Source organism: Nipponia nippon, unplaced genomic scaffold, assembly GCF_047370975.1.
Source record: "Nipponia nippon isolate SJK-2023a ecotype South Korea unplaced genomic scaffold, ASM4737097v1 scaffold_1, whole genome shotgun sequence".
Taxonomy (NCBI): Eukaryota; Metazoa; Chordata; class Aves; order Pelecaniformes; family Threskiornithidae; genus Nipponia; species Nipponia nippon.
This window is the reverse complement of record NW_028262290.1, coordinates 7,784,159-7,800,344: the sequence shown is the minus strand read 5'-3', so window position 1 is coordinate 7,800,344 and position 16,186 is coordinate 7,784,159. Positions and strand designations below refer to the sequence as shown.

At 37.1% G+C, this 16,186-nt stretch overlaps 1 protein-coding gene across 1 annotated transcript in view; it reads left to right on the top strand.

Annotated features, from left to right (window-relative positions):
* Positions 1–2,251: 2,251 nt before the first annotated feature.
* The window catches only part of KHDRBS3 (KH RNA binding domain containing, signal transduction associated 3), a 113,837-nt gene continuing 99,902 nt past the window's right edge, over positions 2,252–16,186 (top strand). The window contains exon 1 of the mRNA XM_087744267.1: positions 2,252–2,341. Within this exon, the coding sequence (XP_087600393.1) occupies positions 2,332–2,341 (10 nt within the window). The 5' untranslated portion in view covers positions 2,252–2,331. The remainder of the gene's footprint in view (positions 2,342–16,186) is intronic.

The window sequence follows — 16,186 nt, the reverse complement described above, 5'->3', positions numbered from 1 at the left end:
CATATGCAGGATATTTGCCCTTTTTCGCCTGAAGATAGAAAGACACACACCCCTAATTATTGATAAATGTGTTATCATCTCCCTTGACTGCCCAAGAACAATTAACCCAGAATGATTCATTGATAGCATGAGGTATAGAAACACTTATAAAGAACCAAAGTGGACAATTTTAAGGTACGCTATACTTTGGGTTATTTAGCTCACTACACAGAATACACTGGGACAAACACAATAGACACCTTAACTGAAACTCCTCTTTAGTGAAGAGGTTTTAACGTTAAAGTGAGTCTAGTAGCTTAATCCCTGGGAATATCAGATGTTGCCTGGCATCTCCGTCTGTGCCAAGAGCATGTGCTCAGGCAGGTGGAAACATCTGGCTTTAATTTTGCTTCCATTCAAAGCTAGCAAAATGCAAATCAGCTCCGGGTTTGATAGCTGCGCTCCTGCGAGAGTGTGTCACCTGAGATGATGGATACGAGCAGAAACCTGAGCCAATGACATCAAATAGTTCTGCTTTTACCCTGCCATGCTGCAACATAGGCAGAGTTAGCCCAGGTCAGTATGTGGTGATGAAGATATGCCAGGGCACCAGAGAAATCTAGTTTGCTGCATGGGGTGCTAGCTGAAATCTAATCCGCTGCTCTGTCATAGCTTATCTTTGGACAATTTTCTGTGCTTTGGATCTTCATCTGCAAAAGATTAATTCTCTAATTATCACAGTATTGTACAGATAAATCAATTTATAACTGTCATGCACTTTGTTACTGTTGTAATGAGGCTCATATAAAATACTTCAGAGAGATCCTTAGAGCTGTCTTCTACGAAAGTGTAGTAAAGCTGGACAGGCAGCGCTTACATGCCTCAGGCATGAGACACCCAGCAGCTTCAGCAAGAGGAAAAAAATCTGTTCATTTGATGTATTTATTTATTTCTTACTGCTGGACAAAGGGAACAAAAAGCAATCATTTAGTCCTACTCCAGGTAGAGAGAAAAAAAAATGCAAAGTTCAACCAATATTCTGGCTGTTTGCTTCTACCTTTGTTAAAAACAACTCGTGAAATTACAAAGACAAGTTAAAGGTGGGACTCAGACCCACTTGTGATTCACACAGTCAGTGGTTACAAAGCAGCTCTGCCCCCACGCTGCTTATTGTCTAGAACATAAGAAGTGCTGAGAGCCTGAAAGAGTGCACTCATGAACTTGTGATGACACGGGTGTGTGTTTTCATTCCTTTATTAATGAGAGTTAATAATATTACAGAGAAAGTTCATTTTTAAAAGTTGCCATTTCCAACCTTGATGTCAGAGGTAACCTGCAGGTAGGAAGTAGTTTCACTGATGTTATTAAACAACTTAGTTTTTCACTTAGCCTCAGACTTCTGGTGTTACGGGCGACCAGAACAGGTTGCTTGAACCAGTTGCACCCAGTAGCTCATTAGAGAGCATATAGCAGATTATATTTCCAATGTGGTTCCTACAAATTAAGCCATCCAGGGGAGACAGTTCCAGAGAAATCTGGAATTTGACCATCTGAAACTCACCTACTTTCATTATTAGGAACATGAATTTGTGCAGGACTGAGTATTCTTGGTTCTTTTTTTCTTTTGCCCTAAAGAACCATATTGTTTCTACAAGTTGGTGGGAGTGGAAACCTATATACAACTGTTGATTGATTGTGAATTACAATCCTCTTGCAGCTGTACAGAGTAATAATCATAATTAATAACTTAGTAATATTCTGTACAATGTCATGACTTGGTAGAAGGTCTTTCATCTATAATTAATTATAATCCTTATTTTGGATAGATATTTTTTAAGAAATAGGAATGACAGCATTTGTCCTGATCTATTTAACTGCTAACATTAGTCTAATTTCATCCACAGTGAAATTTTGTTTCTGATTTGCACCAGTGAAAAGAAAATCAGATGCATGTGCTGGTTTGGCTGGGACAGAGTTAATATTTTCTTCATAGAAGTTAGTTTGGGGCTATGTTTTGGATTTGTGCTGAAAACAGTCTTGATAACACAGGGATGTTTTTGTTATTGCTGAGCAGTGCTTACACAGAGTCAAGGCCTTTTCTGCTTCTCACACCACCCTTCCAGCGAGTAGGCTGGGGGTACACAGGGATCTGGGAGGGGACACAGCCGGGACAGCTGACCCCAACTGACCAAAGGGATATTCCGTGCCATATGACGTCATGCTCAGCATATAAAGCTGGGGGAAGGAGAAGGAAGGGGGGGACGTTCAGAGTGATGGCGTTTGTCTTCCCAAGTAACCATTACGTGTGATGGAGCCCTGCTTTCCTGGAGATGGCTGAACACCTGCCTGCCGATGGGAAGCAGTGAGTGCATTCCTTGTTTTGCTTTGCTTGCATGCGCGGCTTTTGTTTTACCTATTAAGCTGTCTTTCTTTATCTCAGCCCATGAGTTTTCTTACTTTTACTCTTCCAATTCTCTCCTCCATCCCACCGGGGGGGATTGAGCAAGCAGCTGTGTGGTGCTTAGTTGCCGACTGGGGTTAAACCATGACACACATAATTCCTGAAAATTACCTTAAAACTAACTAAGCCTTTGCTTGCTTTTACCAAGGTACAGAAATATAATTTTTTCCATATAAAAATGAGAAAATATGCACTTACTTACCTTTACTGTCTGGAAGTTGCTGTCCATTTCCTCCATTTTGATAATGCAGTAGCTGTAGAGCTAAAAGATAGGCTCAGAAGATATTTGTTTTAAAATTTACTCTTTGGAGAGTTATTGGATTTATATGGTTTTTATGGAAAAGGGCAAAACAAAAACGGTGGTGAAAACTAGAATGCATAACTAGACCATGTACCTAGTTATGCACTATAAATCAAGCAGATGAGTATTTTTAACTGGTGAAAGGCAACACAAGAACAATGAAGAAATGTAGTTGTTTCAAAACCCTAATATGATGATATTCTGTTGTTCTGGAGACACTACAAATGCACATATATACAGAGGTTTATAGAGCTTTGCTTACTTCTCAAAGGGAATTGATAAATGGGGGGAGGCATCCCAAGGGGTTCCCTTAGTTTAACAAAAACAAAAGTACTTTTCAGTACATTGCTTTTTCCTCACGTCTTCCCTCAAATAAAATGAATTATGCACACAGATTGTTTATTGTCAGTTTTCATGCTGTGGAATTTCTGTTGTAATAACCAGGGCTCTGAAGACTTCTCTGTAAATGCTTTTCCTGTTTATTTATGTGTTTTTATCAATACAAATGCTTATCTCAACCCCAACATTTTATCCCCCCCCTCCCCAAAATAAAAGAGACATTATTAATTTGAAGATGCTGAGATACGGTGTAAGTTGCTGTCTCTCTGCATCTTTCCATCTGCAGAGCAAACAGTATAGGAAAGTTTACATTCCTGCAGAACTGATTGTGAGATTTTTTGCATTCCTTATATACTTAGAAAATGGATTCGCTAGGTTTTTAAGTTAATTTTATAACTAAATTAGTGGTAGGATTTAGGAATAGTCATGCACAATTAAAAAGAAAAGTGCATATAAAAAAACAACCTGAGGATATTTTTATGGTAACTCCATTCTGTACACAAATCTGGCAATTTTTTTTTTCAAGCAGGTGCAGTTCTGCCTTCTTCCCCCAATAGCCTCAAGCACGAACTCTGTCAGGATCCAGAAAATACGTAGAGCAATGCCTAACACTCAAGACATCGGGTCTGGAAGATGTCTTCTGAGAACGGTGGGGACACATACTCAAAAGAACAAATGCCGCCAAAATGCACTTGTAGCTTCTTTCTTTACAAGAACCCAGCTGCAGCAGTATCTATGATTATAGTAGCCCAGTAGTTGCAATACTCACCCAGAAACTCTTGAGAACTGACTTGTGTGCCTTGGGAAGATTCTCGCCTCTCAGAAAGCTACTTTAGTCAGTTAGTAGTTCACTCTTTCATATCCTTTCTCCTCCTGCCATATGAATCTTTCCTCCTTTTCAACACAGGGGAACACTTTGAATGTACCTACAGGCTACTATGCTTTGCATTCAGCAGTCAATGGATTTAAAAAAGAAACAATCTTGAGGGGAAGTCGAGACTCCAGGACTCCACACTCTTAAGTCAAGGCATTAGGCACTAGTGTAAAAGCATTTCTGATGAAGTGTTAAAACCAGTAGGATATTTTCTACAAGGAGGGCATCACAATGTTTTTAGCACAAGATTTTTGCCATTCTTTCAGATTAGGCATCTTCCCCCATGAACTGGTTTTGACTCCGGACTCTGAGGAGGCTGTGCAGCATCTCCCTTGCAGAACTGACTGTGGTGCCTAAACTAGCGGGGACACAAAAATTGGACTTTTCCCATGCTCAGAATTTTCCTCTGGTAACTGCTGAGGTACTAGCAATTCCTTAATGAATCTGACGGTCTTCAGATTGTCTCCCCAAGGGAATTAGTTCTCCCCACAGAATTGCATAGAAATCACATAGCTGGCTTTGGCTTCCATTTCTTGGGACCAGCCACCTAAAAAATAACCATTGCAAAAAATCACTGCAGTTCTTTATCCATCTGTCTTTAGTGGTGGTGTGAGGCAATTTTACTGTAAGTTGCTAGTACTGAAGGAGTCCAACTTCACTGAAGTATTGCCATAGAAAACAGCTAGGCAGAGAAGCTGTTCTTGGAGGATATCTTTGCTCACTGAAGCAGATTATAGTACTCCACAGACTTACAAAATCTAGAAAAAGTAAGAAGATGCAGAAGGCTCATTTTGGCTAAGGTTTCTGTGGTTCCCTGTCCCCATTATAAATGTGCTCATTAGAGGCCATCATAAGAGGTCTGCATATATGTTTGAAGTTAAACACCTGCATAACCTTTGGCACAATGGGATCGTAGCTATTACCAGTTATATTGGTAGTTATTTTCATCTGCTCTCATGCTAGCTTGTTTTCTGTATTTTAAAGAGGTTACCAAAGCACCATAATGTCGTTAAATATTGTCAGGACATGAAAAGCTTGGTGAAGAACTTCAATTCCTACAGAAAAAAAAAAAGAAAAACTAGGCAAAAGCTATATCAGCCCTTTGAATATTGAAATAATGTAATAAAAATCAGGATTTCAACTACTACTATTACGAAAAACCTATTGTAACAGATTTCAACAGATGATTTATTGCGTGTTGCTCACAGACCCTATTATGAAGCAAATAATGAAACCCAAACCAAACGGTCCTACATTATGCTCATAAAAAGCATCTGGTTTCTTTACTGAAAGAAATCAAAACTCAGGCTCTAAAACCACCAGAAAACCTAGACCAAACGTAGCACAAACAAGGTTATGGACCCTTATTACACCCTAACCTTCTCCTGCTACTGCCATGCTGTCTTTAACTGTAAGATACAGTTTTATCAAACACTACCAGCTCTTCATCCCCTTTTCCCAGTGTGTTAGTAAGCTTTAATTACCAAAATAATCCCTTGCAGTAGAACTACATTTCCCAGACTGTTTTGCAAAGCAGTTATTTTTCAATAGCTCTCAAAACCCATATAACAGGAAACCTTCTTCTTGAACCTTTGTCAGGGACTGGATTTTAAGACCCAGTTGAATCAGCCACTACAACTGGTATTGTAGAGTTGTTCTCAACTCAGGGTTTGCAGGTATTTGTAAACAAAGACAAAAGATTAATTTTTTATAGGGAGCTTATCTTGCCTCAGCTTACTCTACTGTTGCACCTGTGCACCATTGTACATTACAACTAATTTCCTTATAACAAAAGCTGAAGGGGGAACAAAATTTTCTAAGAATTCCCTCTCCACAGGACGTGTTAAATGACATGTAGCACAGGAAACATCTAGGGCTATATTGAGAGCTTCCATTTTGGGGGCCTTAAAAAATCTTGAAAACCACAAAGGATTTGTTAATACGAGATAATGTGAATTTTCACATTTTTAATGCATGTTAACATTTATTTGTTTCAAAATTTTAATGTTAAAGCCAATCCCCTTTTTGGTGGGTTGTTTCTAAGGCTCTGGAGGATCAGAAACGGATTAAGAATTCCAGGGCTGCTTCTTTCTCAGTTTGGATAAAGAAACATGTTACAAATATCACTAGTTGTGTGTGAGGCTTTAGGGTTTTGTGGTTTTTAAGGGTGGAGGTTGATGGCTTTTTTAAAATCAGGTCAGAAACTACTCCAGTAAAGACTCTTTGCTGTATCAGCAGATCTGGATGAAAGTAATCAGAATAAAATGATGTGTGGGCTTCTTTTCTTTAATAGAAACTCCAAAACAAAAACAAAAACAAAACAAAAAACCCTGAAAGAAAACAAAAGTTGAGAGCTCAGTGTAAGAAAAAGCTAGCTGCAATAAAGATTATATGAACACTAAATTAGCTTATAATTTATTCTTTTTTCTTCCTGTGTCTTATACGCTTTTGAAATTACATACTAAATGTAATGTCTTTGAAATGAATGTGTCGACTTAATTTTCTTATTTTTATTAAGAATAACTTACATAGTTGAATATTTTTCTTCTTTGGAAGGACACAAATATTAGTCCTCTCAATCTCAGGACAGTCATAGCAATGAAATGCCATAAGTCCAGATCTTTTAAGCTCCTTGATATGGATGAATCATCCTGTAACATTAGGGCCACAAATAGCCAGCAGACTTCAATTTCATACTTTAAGAAGAAAACAACTTACTTGTTTCTCAACTTACAGTGTTTGCTTTTCTCATCTGATACCAAATTCCTTTAAGTTTCCAATAGAAAAGAAAAATTAGACAAGCACACAGCTTTTGACTTCCTTTCAGTTTTTTTATTGAATTCAGATCTTTTGTCTTACCACTACTGTAGTAATAATACTCTCCACATCTATTTTCTGAGTCCTTTCCATTTGGAGCAATTTTGAGATTGAATATTGTTTTCTGAACTTCACCCATCCCATATTGCAGTGCCTAGCAATCTAACTAAAATGACTGAAGCATTAACATTTAAATTATGAAGATTTTATTCAGAATTTATTTTTCAAAAGCACATAATTTCTATGTTAACCTTTCACAAGTGTCCTCCTCTGGCCTTTACATTTAGTGAAACACAAAAGACCATTAATCTGCAGCAATTTTATTGCAGTAGGTTTTAAATAAAAAAATAGACTAGTCATTAACCTTTTCAGCTAAAAGGGGGTTAATTGGGAGATAGTATTGCTAGTACTATTTTCATAACTGTTGAAGACTGAAACGTTAGAAGAGTGGTGTGGAAAACACGTGGACTCTTTCATGTGCGTTTTACGCATTCCATATGTAAATAGATAATGGTAGTGTCAATTCAGCATTTTCTATGAGCCCTGAATTAACTTGAAAAAGAGTTCATACCATGGAAAATAGTATCGTGAAGGGTAAAGTTAAGTTTTTATCTTAAGTTTAATATAAGAAAGGGTAACTAGGCACTTGTGTAGAGACTTAGATTCTAAAAGCGTAACATATTCACATTCTTTAGGGTGGGTGAATATTAACAAACAAGATGCAGGATGCATTAAGAGCAGCCTGCATAACCTGAACAAGTGGGATAAACGTTATATACATTGTCTTACAGCTTTAGGGCAAAAGCTCAAGTCCTACAGTGAGCTCTGTACTGGTGCACTTGCATCCCATAATGCTTTACATCAAAGGAGATGTCTGTAGGTATAAGAAGAGGCCCTTACCGGAGGCATTGTATCCAATTTTCTGGCAAGGCAGTTCAGCAGATATTAGTGTCTCCTGGACTCTTTCCCTGGGCAAACTGTTGGATTAGATGACCTTGTGGGGTCTGTTCCACTCTGTTTTTCTTCGGTTCTGTATCACGCAGCTCACTGTAAGACTGTATCGTCAAGAAAGAAAATTCATGTTGATTTTTTTCCTGCATGAAGACGGCAACAGCATCTGCCAAAGGAATCTTTTATAAAGCTGCAGTTGACCACTGGCCTGTTGTGTTAAGGAAATGTGAATATTTGCATTTTCTTCCATATGAAAAAACAGCAAGACTTTAACACTGCTGTAGCTAAATACCATAAATCTTGAAATGAAAGCATATGTTTCTTTCACACATTCCCACTTTTATGTTTTAATTTGTCCCAGCCTACCTGAAGTGTTTTTACTCAAATTAGATCTGTTACTAGTATAAAATTATAGCTGTTCTATTTATGTGATATAAAAAAATGAAATAGAAATGTTATCTGGGTATACTTAGGATTGGATATTTTTAGGATTGCTTCCTAACTGCTGTGGAAATCTAATGCAATATAAAACATAAGAGATCACGTTATTATCCTTATAGCTATAATATAGGCCATCATGAAGCAAAAAAAAGAAGAATACAATAATGAATATTAAAAATCTAATTATTTGTGTCATTTAGAACATTGTATTTGTTTTATAATACAACCAAGAATATGGCACATTTGTGTAACACATTCTGTTTATTGAAAAACAAATACAAAATGAGATAATTTTAACTGCATATTCTATCATGTGAACAAAAGATCTGTGGCAAAACACCAGAAAAAAAAATCACAGTAATGAATGAAAAAATCAGTAGCTGAGAAACTTACAGCTAGGGACCCATTTGTTCTTTAGGATTGTTATGCTAATTTTCAGGACTTGCTGCAGCAGCAAAGTTGAGATTTAGGATGAATGCATCAATTACTAACTACTAATGCTATAAAGATATTCTTAGCCCCTCAAGGTAATTTAAAAGACCCATTCATATCCTAATTTTCAAGCATTGCACTTTTCCTTGAACTCTATAAGAGGTAAACTCTTCAAAAGTCAATAAAACTTAACAGTTTCCTTAAGAAAACAGAAGTGGTTTCCTTGGGAAGTATTATGTTCTAATTCTCCACTAATTTAAAAAAAAAATAAAATCTGTCTAGAGGCCTGTGAATAAGACACAGAGTTGAGGTATTAGCCCATTGATGTATTATTTTTACGGAAATGTGTGCTTGGATACATTTTAAGCCTTACTAAGCATTTCTTACCCAAGCTTACCTTCATGGCTGTTCACTGCCAAAATAAGACAGTGTATCAATAAAATGCAACCTATTGATTTTTAGTAACTTGTTTTTGACAAAAATATATTTCTCAGTTTAAGTCACAGATCTGCATTAAGTCAATATTCCAAATTATTAAGGAAAATTATTGGGTGAGGGAAGGAAACTACATTTAATTAAAATCTTTTAGCAGGAAAGCAAAGGCATATTTTTGTCTTAACATTTCATTTTATACTCTGATCTATAATGAAATAGTCCTGCTTCTTACTTTCCCTCATTTTGCTAAAACTTAATATGTGGACAGAAGTGCTGTGATATTTGTGAACATATGGTCAGGACTATTGTTTCCCAATTGAGTTCTAAATTAAAAATCTGAAACCGGATCATTCTCACCCACTGAATTCTCAGGCATACTTCGTAGAAACAGGTTATTTTTTTTTCCCAGTGACTTCTCTTTTTCTTCTCACAGCCACATTTCTTTTTACCATCCCCCAAAGCAACAGTTCTCTCAGCTCTTCTTATATTGCTCTATTCTGTGTTCTGTCTTGTTTCCACAACACATTTAGGACTCACAAATCTGGGACAACCTCTAGAATTGCTCTTTAAGTCTCAAAAGCCAGTCTCCTAATATACAACTGCCAGACTGTATTCCCAGAGTGCTTTCCCCTGGGATTTATTAGTGCTCAGATATTTTTTTAAAATGTAACTAGTTTTGATACTTTTGTAGATTTTTTTTCTTGTTACACCATAAAAATTCCAATACACTCTTTGCAATTATAACCATCCTTCTGGATTTTTTTTTTTTTTAAACGGGGCAGGTAAAACTGTTTTCATCTCTTAAGGTAAAATTTTGAAATTACCTAACCTCTTTAAACACTCATAAAACTGCACGCAGTAAAGAAGGCTGTAAGACCACTAACAAGATACCACCTTATAACTGTAAAACTAACATGAGGGGTTGTGACAACTGTTGTAGTAACTCTCTCTCCCCTTATCTCCATGTAATGCTACCTGATGCGCTGACCACTCAGCATTTAAACAATGCATGATACAAATATTGTTTTCCTCCTACAGTGAGACAATTAATTGGAGGAGGAATCTTGATAAACGGTTTTAATCAATGCTTCCATCCAGACTACTTTATCTTAAATAGAGAAATAAATATATGGCTATATATTTCATATATTTTTTATGGAATATATAATTATTACAAAGAACTCAAGATTACTGTTCTAATGCAGTATCATATTGCAGAGCAAGCACTTTAAATTTCAGTTCTTGTCTGATATAAAAGAAAACCTGAAAATGAAATCAGACTGTTACTGAAATGGAAATTACCTAGTCTATTTACTGTCTAAAGCAAGAAATGCTAAAGTTAAAGAGAAAATACTTAGTCTGCTTATTGCAAAAATTTAGAGAAAGTTAAGTTTAAGTAAGGAAACATTTTATTTCAAAATATAAGACCAAAACACAATGATTAGAAGTTCCATTAAAGCTGAATTTAAACTTATGTGACAGATTTAAAGACTGATTTTCTTGTGAGGCAAAATTCATAAATATAGTGTCTGACACAACTCTGCCTTGCCACCATAGGTACACTTTTTCTATTACTAGTAATTATCAATATATACACACCTGAAATCTTTTACAAAAAAATTGTTTTCCATGTATTTGCTACCTGCTTTGTGATATTACAAAATTAAACAATGAGATACATATGTAACACTTACATCAACATTTCAGTGTGGAGCTGGTATTGATAGGCGCCTTGAAAGCACTGGGCCTTAGAGAACAGAACTACTTTGTGTTAAAAGTGCAAATGACATTATTTGGAGCTAGACATAAAAACAAGCTAGCCTTTACAGCAATTGCTAGTGAGCTGAGTGAATCTCTGATGGCAACTGTTTGATGATTTTCTTTCTGTCCGTTATCTCTCTGCATCACAAAAGATACCAAGAACATAGGATACTGAGAACATTTTGATCTGCTTGATCCTTCCGTTGTAGGATATATGCTTGGCAGAGTGGGAGCACTTATAAAATCAGTGTTTCACGTACTGATTTGCCTGTATACTTTGAGCAGGAGCTGAGTCTTGCTGTCTTTCATGGCAAGTTCATCCTCTTTCATCTGTTACCTGTAGAAGGTGCAGAAGGAGCATGCTTCCATTCCTATACAGAAGATGAACGGGTTGGAGTGCTTTATGCTTTTTTTTCCAACAGTTCCTTTGGGAATCTCCTACAGCTGCTGCTTTGCTTTCTAATCTCACTTCAGATATGCAGACTCTTGAGCGTCACTTAGAAGCGTTATTATTTTTGTGTGTAGTTTGGTCTCGTCACAGTCTGCAAAGTTTTCATGAAGTATGCTCTGGCTAATTCTCGTAGAAGTAGCTGGTGCAGGTGAGCCCCTGGCCTAAAAACCCCCATCTTCCAGCATTTTAAACAAGAATTTTTTTCCAAAAGAAAAATTGACATTTTGCTGTTATCCCGCCTTAAGAGAAGCTTAAGAAATGCTTTTTATAAGACTGCTTCATGATTGCTGTGTCTGGGTTAACTTTGTTTAAAAGCAAATGCAATAAACTACCATCACCAAACAGCCTCTATTATATAATAATTTTAGTTTACCCTAGCTCTCTGAGGATCTGAGCAGTCTGAACAATGATATTTTCTGATATATTATCAGAAAAAAAGAAACCATCTACAGTTTTCGTGCAGAATAATGAAAGAAATGGGCCATGGGTAGATCAGAAAAGAAGTGTTGCAGAAAATAGTGGTATATAGAGGATATTAATGCAGCAGATGTCTTTCAGGGTTGGAGTAGATAATATTCTTCACCCTGAATAGCCACTCGTTCCACTAGGTAACAAGGAAAAAGGCAGGGTTATTTTCAAAGCCCAGGTATCCAGTAAACTCATACAAGCAGACAGGAAAACACAGATTATCATTCTGGATTGAGTTCTGTTTCTTTTTAAAGAAAACATCACCACACAAAGATAAATGTTGTGAGACACATCAAGGTCTTACTAAGACAACTGATAAGTTATGGCTGATGAGGCCTTGGTAGTTAGGAAAAACAATCTGTGAAAGACAGGCTTTAATGGGACTGAATATAAGAGAAAAAATTAGTAACAAACAATTTCACACTGGAAAAAGCTGTCCTAAGAACAAAAGAGAACATACATTAGCACACAACAGAATGTGCTAAAAGAGGTGCAACCAGGAGAAAGACAGGTATAACAAAGATAAAGGTGCAATGGATATGGCATCGCCCACGTTCAGAGCAATAAAAGAGGTATGTGGGAGGACCAGATGCATCAAGGTTTGTAATGCATGCTGACTGTCCAGCACTAGAGAAGACAGTCACAAAGTACACAAAGCAAACACCTTTTATAAGCATACTACGCAGGAAAATAGGAAAATAAAGAGCACACGATTTTGCAAAAGCTCCTAGCAGAGGAATTTAGCAATTGTGTAACATTCCTTTATCACTACAGTACAGGATCAAAAAAGGAGTAGTGAGAAAGTATTTATAACCAAATACGACACAAGAGAAAAAGAATATACAAAAAAAGTCTTTTCACCATGATAATATTGATATATTTTGCAGCATTAGAACTATATGAAGTGAGTATTAGCAAGTATATAAAGGAAAATGTCAAAATCTAGATTTTTAATAAATACATGTACAAAGTCAATACTGAGACAGAGAGCTTTAAAATCATTGCACCTTATTTAAAACAAAATTAGAAAAGACTATTTTAAACTTACAAAATACTTCAGAGCAGAGAAAATAAAGTGTGTCATGATGCCTACAGGCACATCATGTGATCGTATGTGCAGGCAGTTCCAGGACTATGTGCACTGTTACAATTGTCATTAGCAATAATGCCTAAAGGAAAGAATAAAGCCCTTTGGATCATGGCATAAATGAATATAATGATAAAAGGTGGTGAACTCACTGCAATGCATTGCCTCAATTACTGCACTAGAAACTGAAGAGACTGTTCTGATACAGTGTGTTAGCTTTTAAGACCTAAAAAGGACAATAAGGTGGAACGATAAAATTTACCTGCTACAGATGACGTAATTTTTTTGCTCTCCAGGTCTCATACATGCTACATACTGTGTGTTCTACCTGGATACCACGAGTTCAGGCCAGGCAGAGTATAGCAACCCACTTCTCACCTTTCTGAAAGATGGCGGTTCAAGAAAACACTTTTTATGATGACTGTTGCACAGGAGATTTTTAAGGAAGGTGCAATGATATACTACAAGGACTATTTGGAATTAGCCACTATTGATACTATACTAAAACAACAATAACAACAAAAGATTATGGCAAAATCCTAATGTCACAGGCAAAAGATAGAAGGAGATGCCATCTAAAATTCAATTATACTTGATGGAAAGCTGGTGTTAATCATTTTGGTTATGTCTAAGGAATAGAGATGTATCTAACTCTCCACAGCTAGTGCTTAAAGCAAGTAAAAATATTTTCTTCTTACAAGAGCTGAAGAACATAATGAAGATGATGACTAAGACTGGCAGAAATCTACAGCAATTGGGGAGGGAAAGATGAAAATGGTATTGGGATCACAGTCTGAATGATTTCACAGATTATGTTTTGCATAACATGAAAGATTTAGTCATTTACTTGTTCTGCTGTAGGATTTTAGCTCATTCAAGGAAACACACTGTAGGCCAATACATAACAAGGAGAAGTTAAGAGTAGCCCTTCATTAATGTAAAATCATGGCTATCAGAATAGTAGTCACTTGTGGATACTATAAATTTTTTTCCATCACACATGTGGGTACAAATGAACAGTAGAAACTAAACATAATCAGTTCAGATTCAACGAAAATCTTGATAAACCTTTGGCTATTTCAGTGCTGACTCTATAACACAATATAAAAAATACAAATGTACAACTTGAATGAGGCATATAATTGTTAAAAAAATCTTCTTTGCATATCTTTTGTACAACACAGAATGTGGTCCAACCCCCCTGCTCAAGCAGAGCCACCTAGAGCCAGTTGCCCAGGACCATGTCCAGATGGCTTTTGAACATCTTCAAGGAGGAAGACTCCACAACCTCCCTGGGCAACCTGTGCCAGTGGTCGGTCACTCTCACAGTAAAAAAAGTGTTTCCTGATGTTCAGAGGGAACCTCCTGCATTTCGGTTTGTGCCCTGATGCATCATGTCCTGTCACTGGGCAGCATTGAAATGAGCCTGGCCCCATCTTCTTTGCGCCCTCCCTTCAGGTATTTATAGACATGAATAAGATCCCCCTGAGCTTTCTCTTCTCCAGGCTGAACAGTCCCAGCTCTCTCAGCCCTTCCTCATAGGAGAGATGCACCAGACCCTTCATCATCTTCATGGCCCTTTGTTGAACTCTATCCAGTATGTCCGTGTCTGTCTGTCTTGTACTGGGGAGCTGGATACTGGATACTGGATACAGCTCTCCGGGTGTGGCCTCACCTGAATGAAGCAGAGGATAAGGATCAACCTGCCAGCAACACTCCTCCTAACGCAGCCCAGGACACCATTAGCCCTCTTTGCAGCAAGGGCATGCTGCTGGCTCATGTTCACCTTGGTGTCCACAAAGACTATCAGGTCCTTTTCTGCCAAGCTGTTTTTCAGCTGGGTGGCCCCCAGCACATCCTGCTGCCTGGGGTTATTCTTACCCGGGTGCAGGACTTTCCACTTCCTCTGATTGAAATTCATGAGGTTCCTGCAGCCCATTTCTGATATTTAATACCATAAAACAAGGTGTAAAACAAATGGAAGACTTGGATGAACAGGTGCATGTTTGCGGGAAGAAAGTATCTTGTATTAGGAAAAAAAAGGCATATAAATTATTTGCGACCGCATTTGTAGTCACTATATGAAAACAATATAACAAGTCCTTTAAAAGAAACAACCTCAACATAGCTGATAATGAAATAAGTTTCATTAGGGACAAAAATAGCCTAACCTTTGAACTATGGGGCAAAAGGTATAAAAGAGAAAGCCATGCATTTTTAGAAGAAAGCATCCACAGCTTTTGAAAACAGTTCATGATGGTTGTCTTGATATGAGAGTATACTCTTGGCTATTTTTTCATACTTTAACCCAAATGCAAGTATTAAAAAAAAAAAAAAAAGAAATGGCCACAGGAATATCGGAAAAAAGAGTGCAATGGTAATTTCCATGTCCCTAACAGAAATTGGCAAGTGATATATTGGAATACTAAGGAAGCCAGCACCTACTTAGCAACATGCTAATCAGAACTGTGGTGAGTCACGTCAAGGACATAGTCACTAGATGTGGTATTTGTGACAAACTATTTCCCAAAATAGATCCTGTTTCTATAGGTCTTCAGCTGTGTGCATTTTAATGAGCTGAAGTCTCAATTAAATAATGATTCCGTAACAGTCTGTTGTGGTCTGAGCTTTAAATCAGGAACCCAGAGGTAAATCAGAGGTGAGAACTACATTAGAGCAGTCTGCTCGATATGATCATTGAATAAATGGAATAACACTAGTCATACAAAATAAAAATATAAGTGAAAAGTAATTTAGGCAAAATTACTAATATTTAGGTGTACTTAGAATATTAGGAACAAAGACTTAAATGATGAAAACACTGCTTGCTATGCTGATGCAGCAAATAAGGAAAATGTGACTCCAGTAAGTTCTACAGAACCTACATACCAGAGAGAGGATGCAGCTCAGCTTCAGCCTCTTCACACGTAGTCCTCAGACATCCCGTTGGCTGCATCAAAAGGCAGAAGAAGTAAGAAAGTGAATCTCACCCATGAGAGTGAAGGTACTAACACATCCTAATGTTTCTATTGTGTATGAATATTAATTTTGGCATCTAAAATTTTTGCTTATAAATAGGCAGACACACCGTCCAGTCAGACAACAGGTGCTTTAAGGGAAGTAATGGACGTTACTCTGACACTGGTTCCTGATTGATGTTTATCCACCAAACTTCCTGAGACTACCACATGCATATAGACAGCAGAGTGGACATGTGTGAAAAAAGGTTAGTTTACTGTTGGAGAGTAGGGATAAACACATTTAAATTGTGAATTTTAAAAGTTTGGACTCAAGACTTTTAAACATTTGTGAATAGTAAAGCTAATACTGACTGGGCAGTTCCTTGATCAAGCTGCTTTTCAAGCTTTTTGTAGACTTCAGTAGCAAGA